Source organism: Mytilus galloprovincialis, chromosome 5, assembly GCF_965363235.1.
Source record: "Mytilus galloprovincialis chromosome 5, xbMytGall1.hap1.1, whole genome shotgun sequence".
NCBI lineage: Eukaryota > Metazoa > Mollusca > Bivalvia > Mytilida > Mytilidae > Mytilus > Mytilus galloprovincialis.
In genome coordinates this window covers 9,481,770-9,500,213 of record NC_134842.1, presented here as the reverse complement: position 1 = coordinate 9,500,213, position 18,444 = coordinate 9,481,770, and the positions used below count along the sequence as shown (strand labels likewise).

General features: G+C 30.9%; 1 protein-coding gene across 2 annotated transcripts in view; it reads left to right on the top strand.

The window, feature by feature from the left end:
• LOC143075094 (carbonic anhydrase 2-like) overlaps positions 1–17,109 on the top strand; it is a 28,461-nt gene extending 11,352 nt beyond the window's left edge. The window contains exons 1-8 of one of the 2 annotated variants that reach the window (XM_076250390.1): positions 3,475–3,603; positions 9,280–9,303; positions 10,866–11,042; positions 12,418–12,563; positions 13,703–13,795; positions 14,389–14,455; positions 15,761–15,918; positions 16,522–17,109. In XM_076250390.1, coding sequence (XP_076106505.1) covers positions 3,480–3,603; positions 9,280–9,303; positions 10,866–11,042; positions 12,418–12,563; positions 13,703–13,795; positions 14,389–14,455; positions 15,761–15,918; positions 16,522–16,710 — 978 coding nt within the window. In that variant the 5' untranslated portion in view covers positions 3,475–3,479 and the 3' untranslated portion in view covers positions 16,711–17,109. Of the gene's footprint in view, positions 1–3,474; positions 3,604–9,279; positions 9,304–10,865; positions 11,043–12,417; positions 12,564–13,702; positions 13,796–14,388; positions 14,456–15,760; positions 15,919–16,521 lie in introns of those variants that run through there. The other variant, XM_076250391.1, reaches the window with a different exon arrangement.
• The last annotated feature ends 1,335 nt before the right edge of the window (positions 17,110–18,444 follow it).

Below are 18,444 nucleotides of genomic sequence, written 5' to 3'. Positions count from 1 at the left end.
GATTTTTTTCGTCAAATAATCGATCACAGATATCATGTGTTTCAAACGTTAAACATTAAATCCTGAAATTCATTACATGACGTCACAAAGTATATCGGTTTTTAGATATTCTAAAAATAACCGTGCGATATGCATTTTGCCGGTCAATATGCTTTTTGCTATCCGCCTTTTTCTCTCTACCTTAGAAAATATAGTTTAACATGTGACTATCCCTAAACGAATCAAATTTGTTAAAATATACGAATTAATAATATTACATATTATCAGGCTCTATCGAGAGATATAAGCTTTTCAATTCTTAAATTCTTAAAGAAAATACCCAAGTTATGTAAATACGAAATTTCTATTTTTATGTATTTTATATCACAAAGGGTGGAATAAGGTATTCAAATATGATCACATGACCTAAGCTCCTAACCGATAGTAAGAGCGAATGACGCCCTTCAATATTTGATAAAAAACATCTTTAAAGATATCAAACTTAAGATAATTAAAGAAGTTCATTACACCCACCCAACATACCATTCAATTCCAAAATGAAAATTCTACAGCCTCTTATATATATAGAGTGATTCTTAAAATACTCGTGTATACTTAAAATATTTGGCAGAGACCTGAAGTACATAACCTTACACCAAATACTGATAAACCTTTTTACATATACACAATGTAACAATGTATTAAGATCAAGCTTGTAGATCCTATTAGCTTTGATTACAATTACTGCTACGTCTAGCTTCATACCCTCAAGGACAAGGTACGTTTTGAAATAGTAGTAGTTTCTGGGGTAGTAATATTGATGTATACACACTATAAAGAAGATGAGTAGTGCAGTAATTGTAGTGCTTTCAAATATTCATAATTTGATAGAAAAAAATTCAATTGTGGTACTTATTCAAACATATATTATACTTCGTTCTTATGTTGTACAGGTACTGGTATCATACCACTGTCCCAGGGTAGGGAGAGGGTTGAGGTCCCGCTAATATGTTTAATCCCGCCACATTATATATGTATGTGCCTGTCTCAAGTCAGGAGCCTGTAATTCAGTGGTTGTCGTTTGTTTATGTGTTACATATTTGATTTTCGTTCATATTTTGTACATAAATAAGGCCGTTAGTTTTCTCGTTTGAATTGTTTTACATTGTCATTTCGGGGCCTTTTATAGCTGACTATGCGGTAGGGCTTAGCTCATTGTTGAAGGCCGTACGGTTACCTACAATTGTTAATTTCTGTGTCATTTTGTCTTATGTGGAGAGTTGTCTCATTGGAAATCATACCACATCTTCTTTTTTTCTTATATTTAACCCCCCGCATCCGTTATTGGTAAGAACATTTTTTTTCAAAGCGTGTTGGCTTGGTGGTGGAGAGGGAAGACGATTTATTGTATAAACTGTCGAGCGAATCTAATAAGCTTGTCTTACAACAGGTGAAAAACACACTTTGTCGACAAAAAATCCCCATTCAGTTTGATACGTAATTGACTTGATTTTAGAAAGGTTCATTAAGAACATATATCTGGCAGCAGAGGATTTGTTTAAACAATTTAAATAATCTGAATATTTCAATCTCGAAGAAAACTTACCAGAGGAACCCGTAATTATAAACATAGACCATCTTAGATTGTGTGTTCCTCGTCAAATTTTCCTTTCTAGTCAGAGTTCTCTTGTCCAGCTTAAACCTTTCTAATATATTGGTTCAAAACAACACTCAATGTTCTAAAAATTAAGCTTTTCTATACTTTTTCTCGTTTGAATTGTTTTACATTGTCTTATCGGGGCCTTTTATAGCGGACTATGCGGTATGGGCTTTGCTCATTGTTGAAGGCTGTACGGTGACCTATAGATGATAATGTCTGTTTCATTTTGGTCTTTTGTGGATAGTTGTCTCATATTGGCAATCATACCACATCTTCTTTTTTATATTAACAACTATATGGAAGAAATAAAAGAAAAAATATTTGCTTAAAATGCATATATTTTGACCAGCCACGACATATCCAGGCTTATGGTGGTAGAACATCATTGTGAGAAAAAACGCCGTCAACTATCTATGTGACTAGCCACTTCCAGGCTTAGGAGGGTACATTGTCTAAAATTTGCTTTTTGTATATTTATCTATATAATATTCCGAAACAAAACTCTCTGTCATGTTATTATGACATATTTGTTGTAATAGTAATGAAACGAGTCATTTCGAATACCGGTATGAAAATGAGACTGTTCTATGACGACTTTTATTTATTGAAGGCACTAATTTATAAAATACAATTTAAATTATTGTATTAATTGGCTCTTAGTAATGTTCAATAGCGTATTTGAATAAAACTTCAAAGAATTAAATTTACTACAACATGTACAATATAAACAATTCTTAGCTCTATTTTAGAACATGAAATTTAAACTTGTTGAAATGAAGTTAGTTTAAAATTTGTCAAAGTAAGCTTTAAGAATTCCTTCTTTTAATTAAGATTTATTATGCATCTCTCTATACATAGTATGCGACGCGTAACAGTTTATAAGTTGGTGTTCTCTTACATGCATTTGATACGGTGCATTTGTTATAGATATATTTCAAGAAAATCTATAGAGCAGAGAATTTTGATTTTTTTTTGTGTATCAATTTAAAATTAATTCAAATATTTTTCACTTCAAACGATAAAATAAAACTTCTTCAAATCTTGTATATGATGTATAGTTCGACGTCCGCAAAAAAGAAACCAAGGAAAGTGTTTATCTCTTCTTTACAATATTTATCATGTTTATAATTTTTCTAACAATTACGTTCTACCTCCATAAGCCTGGAACTGTCATGTCGGGTCACATATTAGGACATAGGGATTAAAGTTTATATACATCAGTTCTTAAAAGTATATAGTACTAGATGATTTTCTGATAAATATTTTGCAATCAATTTCAATTTACTCCTGCTCCTTTGATTTTTACTCCTGCTCCTTTGATTTTTACTCCTGCTACTTTGATTTATCACTCCATGTTGTATCCAGGATATATTCATATTTGTAAAAGTGTCCAACAAAATTCTACTGAAATAATTATAATTTGGCTTATGATTTGTACCCTGTCATATTAATTTAATATTTTAGTATTTTACTACTGGCATCCGGAAGCTGTTATCGTTAATTATCAATTACGGAATCTCAAATGAATTGATAAATTTAATCGCTTTGTTGGGGAGAAAAGGTATCTGCTAAAAGAAGAAGAAAAGAAACTTTTCTACAGTGCACTGTTCTCCTCCAGTGATTTTTGTTTTTTCAGGTGCATTAAATGTACCAATTGAACTAGCCATACCTTTGAACAGTTGTATTGAACTCATTTTGCCTGCTGCTTTTGTTGTTTTTTTCGTTCAGTTTTTAAACTTAAATTATTGGTGTGGCAAAATGTGTGCAATGTTTTAGTAAATTGTACTTTTTTTCTGCAGATTGTGTCATAAGACGTAAATGGAAAGAAATGTGGAGGTCTATGGCACAGCAAACAAACAACAAAAAATTAAATGTCATAAGAATTTTGACCAATAGAAATCCACATTGCATGATGAAAATCATCAATTTTATCAGAGTTGTAGGGTTTCAACTCAACTTTAATAGTAAGATTGAAAAATAACGATTTGAAAAAAGTTACTTGTAACTTTAAAATATGATACTAGTATGCCAACATGAAAATTCAACGCACTATTTACGAATATCTACAAATTGTATATTCTTTTTTACCACCAATCACTACAGTGGTCAACAGTCTTGTATTGATTATACGTAAGCTAATCTGTCGTAACCACAGTATATTGATTATGTAAAAGCAATCAAAGATAACTACCATATGTAAAAACGAACTTCTTACTACAGAGTCTTGCACATCCATGATAATCTTCTGATTATTGGTTTTGACTTTTGTAATACTGACCGGTCAATATTGTCAAAGAACGCAATATTATATGTTTCTTATATAAAGATCGATAGTCCTTTAGAAATTGTTCGTTTAACTCACAAGTGACTCGATGTCATCTACTGAAAATATTTGATGCAGAAGAAACGGTGGCGATAGCCAGAATTTTCAAAAAGAAGGCATGGAAATTACTGCTTAAATCACGATGTATGAATATGGATATTGTTTTGTGTTTACAGGAAAACATATTAATGGATTTATATCTATTGCGGCCTACATCAATCACCAATCAGTAAATCGTGGTTAGGGTTGATTCGTTGTAGTTTCGTATGTAATTTTGAATGTTAACATATTTCCTATATCATACTAGTATTGTTACGATGTATCATAACAAAGACTAGGATGAGATGCATATATTAGATGACATATACAAATACACCCAGATTTATGTGGTTTTTAAGTGTGCATTAAATTTTAACTCCTAAAAGATTTTGTTTACTTCATGTGGACCATTGTAAAATCTTAAACAGCTGCTTTCTTGCAAGTCCCTATCACAATTACAGAATGTAACCACGACAAAGCATACAAATCACTCGAAATTAACATTAAGAGTCGTTATGATATTTATCTTTGATAATATATAGCAATCATTATATAAATATTCTATAACCGTAGGTATATATTAAATGAATTAGTAGGTCATCCAATATATTTCCTATTGTTTATTTTCTGTATATCACTACTGTTATAAATTAGACGTGCATTTAAAGATGTGCTATTTTTACCTATATAGTATATACCACGATATTTTCTTGTCATTGTTGTCCGAATTCCATTCCACAAGACATCAACTGTCACCAGTGGAATATAAAGTAGACGTGTTTTAAAAATCTGCAATTTTTACTTATGCCATTATGTTTAATTTTTTCTTTATCTTCGCTGTCCGAATTCCATTGCACTTGTGATGTATTTCGCGAGGTATTTCGCCGCTGGAACGCAAAGTAGACGCACCAAATTTATAAATTCTATTTTCATGTTCTATCTAAAATACTGCTGGTGATCTAATTAGACCCCTAGGGTATCATAATATCAGAAGTCATTATGACGTTTTTGTTTATTTGACGAAATTCTACTAAGAGCTAAACTTTGAAAAAATTATTATATTATATATATACTTTTCTAATTTAAGGAACATTTAGAGTTTGACATATTAATTATTACTAACACCTAACTATAGAACTGTTCATTACTGTTTGAATTTTGACCTCTATACGTCTTTTTGTTTGTATGGTTATTGTCTCATCGATGTATAGTTCAAGTGTCCTTTCATTTACACGTGCTTGCGATATTAGTTTGGCATTGTCATGCATATAAAAAAATCTTTAATATGCCAAGTACTGTCTGTATTTTAAAACAACCATAAAACGTTATGGTTAAATACAATGATTTAGCATAATTTGAAGGATTTTATTCCTTATATAACGTCTGGGTAATATTGTTATAACTTTGCTCGCCCTCTTTGTCTTTGAAAGTTATGCATATTTTTTTTAAGTCAAGAGGAACTTTTATGATTATTGAAAAGTCTTAAACAGCATTAGATAAACATTTTGATCCTTATTTTACATTTAAATTTTTTGTTGCTATTTGAGAAGGAATATGTTTCTAATAAAAGTGTTTTAATCATGTTTATTTATGCAAAATAAAAGCATATCTAACCTTGAAGCGGGTCACTTATCATCGATTAAGTACCAAGGAACCCGTGTCGTTTGAATTTTGAATGAGCTCTGCTTGCAAATAATTGCAATTTGATCTCTGATCCACAAATACATAACGCAAACATGCTATAAAATTTAACATCGAAAAACCTTCAGGTGTCTGCCGAATAAGAAATATAATACATCAGGAATAAGGAATAGAAATTACATAAAACATTTAATTACATAGATTACCTTAACAGTTTGACCGAGATACCCACATATATGTCCCATTTCATTGCCATTTATCGTACCACGGTTTGACCGAGATATCCAAAGATATATCCCATTCCATTGCCATTTGTCGTACCAACAATCCGAGTTTGTTCATGGTTTATTACTGAATTTTTGCTTGAAATAAGGAAAACTTGTTAAGAGCATTTGAATACAAAAACAGGTTTTTGATGTTCAATTGTTGTCGTTTGTTGATGTGGTACATAAGTGTTTCTCGTCTCTCTTTTTTTATATTGATTATACCGTTGGTCTTCCCGTTTGAATGGTTTTAAACTAGTCATTTTTGGGTCCTTTATAGCTTGCTGTTCGGTGTGAGCCAAGGCTCCGTGTTGAAAACCGTATTTTGACCTATAATGTTTTAATTTTACAAAATGTGACTTGGACGAGAGAGTTGTCCCATTGACATTCATATCACATCTTCTTATATCTACTAGCTCCAACATTAGTTTTTGAAGTCTTTATCGTTGCTTTGTTCCCTAACGTCAATGCAAGCGGCTTAGTATTATGATTTTAATCTCGGTACCACAGTATGTTTCTTGAGGTTTTTTTTTACTTAGCCTAAAGCATATTATTTGCATATTTTAAAAATACTATTGTCGTGAAACGGCAACTGATGGTAAAAAATACATATTCCACCACTTTTTACATGCATTCTATAGATTTATAGATTTTCGTTGATAAGAAATGCTAATTGTAGAGACGTCGCGTACGGTGTTGGTGTTAGTTTTGGTAACGTTAGTTTGACGTTATTTTTCATGCATTGTATAAATAACGTCGTACTTTTTTCATTTCGTGCAGCTCAATCATACAGCATAATTTATATGAGCGGTTTGCTTGACTTGCAACGTATAGAACCGAAATGCAAAAGTGGCACATATATGTTTTCAAGTACAGTTAAATTAAAACAGAAAAATAATATTCATTTACATTAGTATCCCCTTGGAGCAAAGATATCTTCTCTTTCTTTTCTTTTAATTGAAAGAGGATATTTAAAAAAAAGTAAAAAACCACTGTCTTTTCTGCTGCTTTTTCTTTTAGTTTAAACATATTTATTTATAGTGTATTGGGAACTTATTACAACTTATATTAATCCGTTTCGACTTTGAGGGTGCGAGTGCTTCCTTGTAGCCTTAGCCTGTTCTTTTCGAAATCTATATCTTTTACGTGCAAGAGATATTGCTCTCTCTTAACACGGGTCAGTCATTTATCGCCCCCTTCCGACGGACTTTCATTGTTTAAAAAGACCATCATACTCGCGAATGGTGTCGAGGGCTCATTTTTTTATCTGCTTTTGAAAATGAGGAAAGGGAAGCATTTTTATCCTTGCATGTTCCTATGTCCCTAGAAACATACTATTCATTCTTTTGGATTGATTGGATTGATTTTCTTATGTGCAATATAAATTGATCCTTTTTCTATTATAAACGTTCGTTCTAAGACACCAGGTCCCATGATATGAATAGAGAACGTTCAAAAAATGTCCCCCAAACTGCCTCAAATAAAAGATAAAAGGGTCAGAAACATTAAACCTATTAATAAAGTTTTGAATACGCATTCAATGACATATTTGTCGCTGGACGTCAGATAAACAATGAATCAATACACACAAAAGAAATGCGCCAATTTGGGTTACGCAATGTTTCAATCAATCTCATTATTATATTAAATCATACTATTGGTAGATAAATTTACAATTTGTTAATCAAATTGACCATTTGTTATTTCTAATTGATAATTTGTTATATTAAATTGATAATTTGTTATACCAAATAGATAATCTGTTATATCAAATTGATAATTCGTTATATCAAATTCATATGTTATATCAAATTCATATGTTATATCGAATTCATAATCTGTTATATCAAATTCATAATTTGCTATATCAAATTCATAATCTGTTATATCAAATTCATAATTCGTTATATCAAATTGGAAAAAGTTAATTAGTATGGCACGTAAAGGCTTCCGTAATTTGCGACGTTAGGCACTACATGTCAAGTTGTACAGGACGTAACGTCAAAACAAGTTAAAAGGCATGGTGTGACATTATGACTTGACAAAAGTAGTCGATCACTGTGTCGTTAATACTTCCGACATTTGATCGAAAATGGGTTCAAAAAAATCCCTAAACAGTAGATTTTAATGTTATATAGTATTTTTTTGTGCTATTATAATTTCCAATTCCCCTCCTCCAAAACTGTATAATATGACTTATCATACTTGTAACAAAAATGTAAAAAACGGCGTTTTGTGACATTTTGACTAGACAAAAACAAAAAGATCGCGTTTATTTTTTTTCTTCAATATTTTCTCTTAAAACTTAGACACAATTTTTTTTCATACACTTAAAAAAAAAGTTTTCACATTTGAATAAAATTTCACATCGTAGAAAAGACTGCAACTGCCTATTACTTTTCATAAGACACTTTACAATTACGCCAAAACGTCAGAAAACGGCGAGTGTGACATTTCAACGGATTAAATAAAATGAACAATTTAGGACATAATTTAAACAATACTTACTAATTGAAGACATAGAAAGTTGTATATGTGTTGTATAATTTTGACACAGGAAGGGTGGATATGTATATTGTGGTTTGGATCTGCAGCTTTCGTTCGAATTTTGAAGAGCTCATAAAAATATGCGAGATTTGGGATTTGTGACAGAAATACAAATTTCAAAAAATCATTAATTCTGCCACGATCTTTTGAAATGTTGTAACAAAACTTTTTAATTTTTTTCCTTATTATATACGGAATAAAAAGATATATCATTTTCGGAATAATCTATTTGAATTTCATTTTAAAATCACTCTTAACTTCACCCATATCCATATTTTTTTTCTATTTTCGGCTTGACCACAAAAAAGTGAACTTTTCGTCCTGGTCAGACGCGTCCAGTTAACGATTACGTCATAAATAAAACATACACCATTAACACCAAAGACTACTCTTGCTAGGAGTACAATTTTTTCTTAATAAGTTTAAAAAATGACAAGAATAACTTCAAAGCAACGCTGATCATATGTCGCGGTGTTACTTGTCTACACGCTCAAAATCAGTGTTATTAGGGATCATTCGAGTAACAAAATGAATAAAAGTATTGATTTTAAGGCATATTCCATTTCTGCTTTTAATTACGCATATTTTGATATATACATTTATATAGTTATCAATTCCGAAACTTATAACAAATGCAATAAACACGAACTGGAAAGCAAAACCCGTATTATCACCAACACCGTACGCGACGTCAGAAAAATATCGATATTCAGATGCATGTAAGGACTTTCAATGCGTGCACAATTTCATGAAAATTTAAAATACCGCTTATAAATAATATTTAATTATTTTATGCTTACTTTATCGTTACATTTTTTATATTTTAGAATGGGGCTACAGTTCACCATATGGTAGGTTCTTATTTATTGTACAGCTAGTATTTATCAATGAAATATTTATACAAAGTTTTAAATAAAACAATGAAATATTCATACAAAGTTTTAAATAAAACAATGAAATATTCATACAAAGTTTTAAATAAAACAATGAAATATTCATACAAAGTTTTAAATAAGATATCTATAAATATAGTGTATTTATTAAAGTCGCTGACAGTTGGTATAGACAATATTATATTATAGTATAAGTTTATCATCTATTTTCTCTTATATGTTTTTATCTCCCCTTGTTCGTCTTTAAAAAGAGCATCACTAACATCTCATAAAAACATTTGAACAACAATAATGTGTCCCTAGTACACGGATGCCCCACTCGCACGATCATTTTCTATGTTCAGTAAACAAGTACTTTATATCAAATGAACTTGAATCCCCAATCGTTCTTGATATTGTGAAATATAATTGTCGTGACCACTTGCCAATACACAAGCAGTAATTAAGGTCTTTCCTTTTTCTATAAGGAAAGACCTTACTGTATTTCTTCTGTTTATTATTATTCTTTTTCCGCCAAACTTTGACGAAGTTAGCAGCCTAAACCGTAAGACGTGTCGCTTTCATGTTCTCACTTTGTATCGGTGTCATGAATACCTATCCGGAACTCACCCTGTTAGTCGAAATATTTTGTCGGTTCGGAGTAATCCCTCCGAAACCAAAAAACCTTGTTATCGTTCCAACACCGTAACCGTAATAGATAGAAAAAAAACGAAGGGTGAAATTTGTTCAGGACCAGACCCCGGTTCTTCGTTACATTTGATTCGAAAAGATTCAACGACTCATTGGTAGGGTTATGCCCCTTTGAAAATTAACCGGTGTCGGTGGACCACCAAAACTCAGAAACCGTAAATCGTAGAGACCTAGGATCTTCACCATTCATCAACAATTCATGAGACTTTCAAAAATACCTCAAGGTCAAATGTGTATGTTGACCTTGACCTTTGACCTAACACCTTGTTATCAGAACAACTCAAAAACCATTATACTTACAGAAGTTTTAAATAGTGGAAAATGTTTGGGTCATTACGGCGCAACTTTGTTATATTTTGACCGAAGAGATTTGACCTTTTTTTAAGGGGCATAACACCTGTTTTAGGTTTCTGGAAAGACAAAATCATCTTTTACTATATAACCAAAGGTCCTAGACCCATGGGGTCTTCGGCAATGACATTGGGGACTAATGACCTTGACAAAGGTCAAAAGGTCAAAGGTCAAGGTCATGTCCCATATAGCGAATTTGGTGTTTTTAACCTTATTTAAAGGTTTTTCAGTGTGTTTTAAAGCTTTTTAATACATTCTACGTCTATTTGAACATGTATTTTACATTACAAAAGGAAAGACCTCTCAATTGTTCAAGAACAATTGACAGTTTAATTAAATATTTTTCTGTTCATTTGAAGAAAACAAACAACCGACAAGACAACGTTTAACATAGAGAAATAACTTGCTTTATAAATTAAGTAAAATAATAAATATATATTTAGAGATGAGTTAAGTTTTTTTCTATTTTCAATCTACAGGGCCATCAAACTGGACGACATTACATGGCAATGAGGCTTGTGATCGGAGGGCACAATCACCAATAGACATTCCAGATGCTATGAACGCTCAATATGACGAAGGACTGGTACCGTTTGCAGTCATGGGATTTGAAAAGAAAACAAACCAGTTAAAACTTGTCAACAATGGACATACAGGTAAGCTGTAGTGTTTTTCTTTTATTTTGACGAAAAACTTAGATTTCATGTAACTCCATTGAAGTATCTATCTGCTTAAAAATTAAACACGTTGAACAGACGTCTTATCAAACAAAAATTACACTCAAAAGTAAAATCACGAAAAAACCGAACGCCGAGTAAAATTCAAAACGGATAGTCCCTAATCAAATGACAAAATGAAAATCACAAATACATCAAAGAATGGATAATAACTATCATATTCCTTATTTTCTTATGTAAAAAATGGTGGATTAAATTTGGGTTTAAAGCTAGCTAAACCTCTCACTTGAATATACAGAAATATACCATTTCAAATACACTGTAAAAGATTCAAATACACTGTAAAAGAAATTAGGAAGATATCGGAGAGAAATATAAAAGTTTCACAGAATGACCACAAATAATGAAAACAAGAAGAAAGGATAAATAAATCTCCATCATGCATTACGTTATTCCACAGAAAAATAATTATTGACCGAGACGAACCATACTTAAGCCGTAGGTGGACTTCTATTCAGGTGCTGCGGGGCGATATGCAGTTTCTTATCCCAAAGAGACATCCGTCAGCTGTACAAGTTAAACACGGTGATAAGTTTCAAACGAAGAAATAAAGTTAGAAAGATATATGATATGTAAATGTGTTCACAAGATATATGTAAATGTGTTCACAAGATAAATGTAAATGTGTTCACAAGATATATGATATGTAAATGTGTTCACAAGATAAATGTAAAGACAAAACAATCAATGTGTATAACACAGAAGGTTATACGAACTTAACCCTATAAAAAACCTCTCGTGTATAACAAAGAAGGTTATACGAACTTAACCCTATAAAAAACCTCTCTAATATAAACTGCATATCCTTAATGTTTAAATGAAAGGATAAATAAACGGTCTTTTACAATGACAATAGTCATGTGTATTGAAGCAATATATATTGGGTTGTCAAGGTAATTTACTTATACCACATGCAAAGATAGCAACCATTTTTAAACCCTTAAAGTTGTTTTACTTTTGCCATGCCGAAGTTTTTTTTTCTTTCAATTGACATATACTTCACCCAAAAAGAAAAAAGGATACAGAACTCCGAGGAAAATTTCGGACGGAAAGTCCCTTGTCAAAAGAAAAACAGCTGTCATATTCCTGACTTGGAACAGGCATTTTCTTGAATAGAAAAAGGTAAAATCACAAAAATACTGAACTCCGAGGAAAAACACTGATGTGCAAACAAAACAAGCAGACACGATAGGTAAAAATGTCAAAAATAGTGGTAAAGCAGTAAATATTATTCTTGACTTAAGAACTTGTTCTGATTAAAATTCTTCATGAATTATTCTTTTTCCTATGGCAGCTCAACTTAACATACTTGGAGATTTAACAGTATCAGGCGGAGGCTTATCAGGAACTTTCAAAACTGCTCAATTACATTTCCACTGGGGCAGTAGCAGTATCAAAGGCTCAGAGCATCTACGCAACACAAAGGCTTTCCCCTTAGAGGTAAAGAACAGATTAGCTTCATAAAAGAAATTCTTCTTGTTGTGTGGCTTGATAGTGTTCATTAGTCGCTAGCGATACACAGGTATCACCTTTTGTCGTCTTGTATCTTCGTCTTCGTTCGCGTCACTCTTTTTATTCAGTTTCGAATGAAACGGTGTTTGTAATTATAAGATAAAGAATAGAATATTTACAGAATAAAATCAGCAGAATACTGTTCATAGAAGCGGAATTAAATAACAATCGATGTTTGATGAAAAAAATGATAAAAGAAAATATGCATTAGCAGTCAAACTTCGTATAAATGATGATCATATGTCGTGCTTACACAAACATATTTGGTTAAGAGTAAAAGAAATGGAAATTTATGGTAGGGTTGTCTTGATAGTTTAACCATATGTATAACGATTTCCAAATTATCCACTTTAACGACAGTTAGAGGAAATAGATAATATATACAACTTGAAAATGACATTCGATAAGTTTAAATACAGCAGTTATACATGTATATATGTTTTTATAAACTCACAGAACAAGGCTTCAACTTCTAAATAACATTAAATGTAGACGCAACACATTCAAAAGTTATTCCCCATATTCAACGTTTGGAAGACAGAAGATATACTTTCTCTGAAGGCATGAAAGAACAATTGTCAAAGTATATTTACTCACTGCTGTGATTTTAAAACGGCGAACATTGATTATATCGATGTTCATATTTGATTTAGTATTATTTGAAGGGATTGCAGTGATTTTGTGTCGTGACTTATATACATCATATCTTTTTTATTCATTCTATAAATGAAAAAAAAAACAGATCACAAAGAAAGAGGAACAATAAATCAATGAAAGTAGTATAAAAAAAGCCAAAAGAAAAAACACAACACAAATAATCCACCATGTACAAAAAACAAACAAAAAACAAAAACAGAACAAACAAAAGTTCAGAAAACATAATATTGACAATTATATAGATTCAGTAACACGATACCTTTCTTAATCTTGGAATTATCTCAGATACCCCAAATTGGATATCAGTTCTTGCTTGACTAATTGCATCCGTCGTGGTGTTCGTGGCAAGTAAGGAAAGGTAATTTATCAAAAATGTTATTTCTATTCATATATTCTGATTTGTATTCTAGATGCATATAGTCAATTTTAACAGTAAATATGATAGCTTAGGAGCTGCTGCTAATAAACCAGATGGTCTTGCAGTACTGGGCTTTTGGTTTAAGGTATAATTATATGATATTTCTATAACTGTATAATAATACTCGAAAAAACGTATATTCTGTCACTATGGCAATTCTTATTCTAAATATTGATTTAACATTGTTATTTGAATAACTAAAGCCAGTTTAATTATTTTGATAAGACCCATGTTAAAAGACCTACATATTTCATAAATGTTTTTCATACTACTGAAATATCTATTTCTTAGAACATTCTGGGAATCGGTCAAGTAAAAGCAAAAAGAAATTAAATCTAGCGAACTATCGGTGAAGTTTGGGGAAAACATTAATTTGTTGTTTTTCTCTCGTTCAGTTGGTTGACACTATTTGATCTGGTCTGTCTTTATACACTTCCCTTCTTTTGTCTTTACCTTGAAGTTCGATATTTTAGTTATACTCTCATTAAATGTTTGATATAGATGCTTTGCAACACTAATATTAAATGCACTTATTCGTCCATCTTTTCTTGACAATGATTACGATCAAGAGAGGATGGGACTGGATCGGAATCATTTGCTAGTGATGTTATTCATCTTACTAGTTGTTGAAGACAGCAGTAATTATTTCATACATTTATATGACATTCATTGTTTTAGGTTGTAGCCGAGGACAACAAAATGTTTGCCAGGTTGGTGAGCAATCTCACATCGATACAAAACGCAGGTAATGAAGTAATGAAATAATTAAACTTTGAAAAAGTGAAAGAAATGCCATGCTGAATTGATATAGTTTATACTAAACCATAACAGAAGTACATTTTGCGGTAAACCAGCTTTTTTTTAAATTGTAGATTATACAATTTGGAGAAATAGGGGATCTGATAATGATTTATCATGACCTTAACAATAATTCGGTCATTATGTGATTATGTGAATGTTAATGACTCTTATCCGTGCAAAATATAACATTATCGATTCTGCAATCTGAAGCTAAATATTATTCTGTTCAAATGGTCAGTACAATTAATTATTGTATCCTAAGCCTTAATACGTACATACATTGTTAATTTATTATCATAATAGGCCATTTAATATCGTTAATGGTTCAAATTTTACTGCACCACATACATATTTGATAATGTCTCTTCAGTGATGCTTGCTTCTAACATATGTAAAATCAAATTTTGAATACAAACGTTGAATAACCAAATTCTGACAAGCAGTCAAAGCTATGCACGTATTTTTTAACAACAAATTTCAATAAAACAACATATGTATTATGCATATGAGATGGTGATTAATGTGTTTAGTCCCATACCGACAGGTTTGCACTCTGTCCATCCGTCAGTTCGGCAATTAATTTTCCAGACTTTTTTTTATCATTCTTTGAAATATTGAATGATATGTCATGATTAGTAACAGATTAAGTTCGATTTTCAAAATTTTAGCTTTTCTCCTTGTTCAGTTAAAGCTCTTTCCCTAGAATTAAATTTTTGATGACAGACTTTATAATTAATTACTAGATTTCTGTCCAAAGGGGAATAACTATTTTTTATAAAATTTCCCTGGAATTACATTTTTGATGAAATACTTATATTAGTTAATAGATTTCTGTTCAAAGGGAAATAACTATTTTTTTTTTAAAAAGATTGGTAAAAGACATTGTATTTAGATAAATGACATTTTAGATTAGTAAATTGTTTGAAGAATTAAGTAGTAGGTTTGATTTGATTGTTATTTTATGTATAACACTACGATAAGTTATAGATCAAGTTAGAATTTCGTTCCATTACAAAGAATCTCTAACCGGCAGGGAACTATGTATTGCCATGCAATACTCACAGAATGCTTTTTGTTTTTATTTAATATGAAAAGCTGTTTTTAATAAAGTTTATCTCTAATGGTTATCGTTTTTTATCTTTATCAAATTAAACGTTAATTTTATTTGGTAATTGTATTTGATGAATGCAAATTTTCTCTAATACTATTAAATTTTATAAATAAAAATGTATTTGTTTGTCTATTTCAGACGCTGAAGTTGATGTGACAGATGTTCTAGTTAGTGATTTAATCATTCCCAAACTTGACAAATACTACAGATATAAAGGCAGTTTGACAACTCCACCATGTTATGAAAGTGTAACGTGGACAATGTTTGAACAAACTATTCCCATTTCAGAATCACAGGTATATAGAATTAGTAGAGAACAGATGGAACAATCATATCAGATATAGAAAATGCAAATGTCATCTCTAGCCTTGTTAGACCACAAACAGACGCATGTCATTAAGAAAAACAATTGGAAAACAAACAAAATGCTTTAACGACTGTAGTTATACATCGAGCTTCGGAAGATAAAACGTATTCGTATCATATTTTTGTAATGAATGTTCAACATGAAGCCAAAGCGATGTCTAAATGATTGACACATCGTACCATTTTTGGCATATCCTATGTATAATATCCAGGACAAACTATTAAGACAACAATTTCTGATGTATTTAATTTATTATTCACTTTAACAATTGCATTTAGATGAACAAAAACAAAGCTAATATTTTTATATTCGTGGTGCGCGTTTCGTCTACAAAACACATATCTGACGCTCGAATCAAAACAGTTAAAATGCCAAATAAAGTACAAAGATCAAGTGCATTGAGGACCGAAAATTCCAAAGGTATTGAAAACCCTTCACACTATTTTTTTCCTAATTGCATTGATGCATATAAAACCTTTTGAATACAAATAATAACTATATTTTATGTGATAAATTATGATTTATGTTGCAGTTAAGACAATTCCGAAATTTGAAAGAAAAAATGCCAAGCCACAAAATTGTCAACAACTTCAGGCCAGTCCAAATGTTAAATGGTAGACGAGTAAGCAGAAGTTTCAAGTTAGAAACAGACGGAGCTAGCACTATTTGTTCCTCATCAATAGTAACAGTATTGTTAGTTTACCTTCTACATTTGTTATGAGCTTTGTAGACATAGGACCTTTTTAAAGGAAACATTGAAAGTTATGTACATTGATCAGTTTAATCTAAAACATGCAAATTTATAGCCTTTAATTGCTTGAATGACTTTGTTTCATCATAAGTCTAGTTGATCTATATGAGTATTACCAATAAGTCTAACTTCACTGGTATGCATAAGAATGAATCATTAGTAATGAAATTTTAGGATGAAAAGGCCTAGTATTCTTCCTTTAATAGATTTTGTTCAATGTTATATTACTGTTATCTTATACTATTTACCAAGTTAATTTCATATAGTCTTCTAAAATTAAAAAATCTTGTAACTTCAATTTTGATTGAATAAAGTTTACTAATTCGTTGGCAAAAGCATATCGCAAATTCTTGGATATTTCGAATGTTGTTATTTGAAAAAAACACAATATTTTGACATGTTAAGGATTCAATATTCCATTAAATGAATATGTCAGATTTTGAATTGAGCTCGATGTATTCTAAATATCATCCCAAACAATGATTTTTATGGTGTTCATGTTTCAAAAGTAATGATTTTGTTTATGTTTATGTTTATAAAGTAGAGTAAATATTTTTAATGTTTTAAATGTTTTTAATGATTTTAGGGGGGGTGGGGCTGTTTTATTGACTCCCCCCTCAACATCCAAGCATCACCTGTTATTAATTATCCTAATAAAAAATCATGCCAGTGCCAATATAAATAATCATATACATAATATTTCCTGATATGAACGATATAATCGTTGAAATGCTTTAGTTGTATTCTTGTATATATAATTGTTAACAAAACGGAACAATGCAGAATAGGACAATTCATCATCATTGTCATTATATTTTTATAGCTGTATGTTAGCCCACCTTAACCCAGAGTGTCGTTTGTTACAACAGTCTTTTGTTGGCCTATTTGTTGAGGAAATGCTATATCTATGACACGTTATAACACAACTTGTTTAAATAAACACAACAATGTTACTGTCGTGGACATTGTAAAGAAATAGCTGTATTGTATTTGAAGCTTTCCAGACATTAATCGGTAGGTTTACCTCCGCAAATTAGATTCACCTGGAGTTGATTTCAATGTAAAGTTCTGCACATAAACAGAAATAATATGCTTAAATGTATTGGGATAAAGAATGGCCATTCTGCAGCATAAGTACAAAAAGAGAAATAGGCTTTTAGAAGCTTTAGTTTAAAGAATGATTTTAGTTTACCTTACCATTGATTGTAATTGCTTAATGTAATATATACTTGTTATTTCGCTGTACAATATGCATAATAAACCAATTGATATCTTGCTTATCATTCATATTTGTTTTTAGTATTAACAATGAACTCAACTATAGAAATTAGAAAACAAAACGACAACCAAAATCCATACAACGAAGAAAGAAAGATAACACCAAGACAAAACAAAAAAATGATATGTTTCATTGAAAGAAAAGAAAAGCAAGTGACCGATAACCGACGATTGAACAAATGAAACCACTAAAAATACAGAAAACACAATTGTTGACATGTTCAAAAATGATGTACGATAAACCTTTCTTAAAAATAAACGATTCATATCATTAAAAATTGAATAAAATGTATCATCAAAATATCAAGATGTGTTATGATTGTAAATGAGACAACTCTCCACCAAATCCCAAATCCATGCTGCATTTCAAGCTTTAAAAGTTCACTAAATGACAAATAGAAAACAATACAAAAAATAACGGTCTGA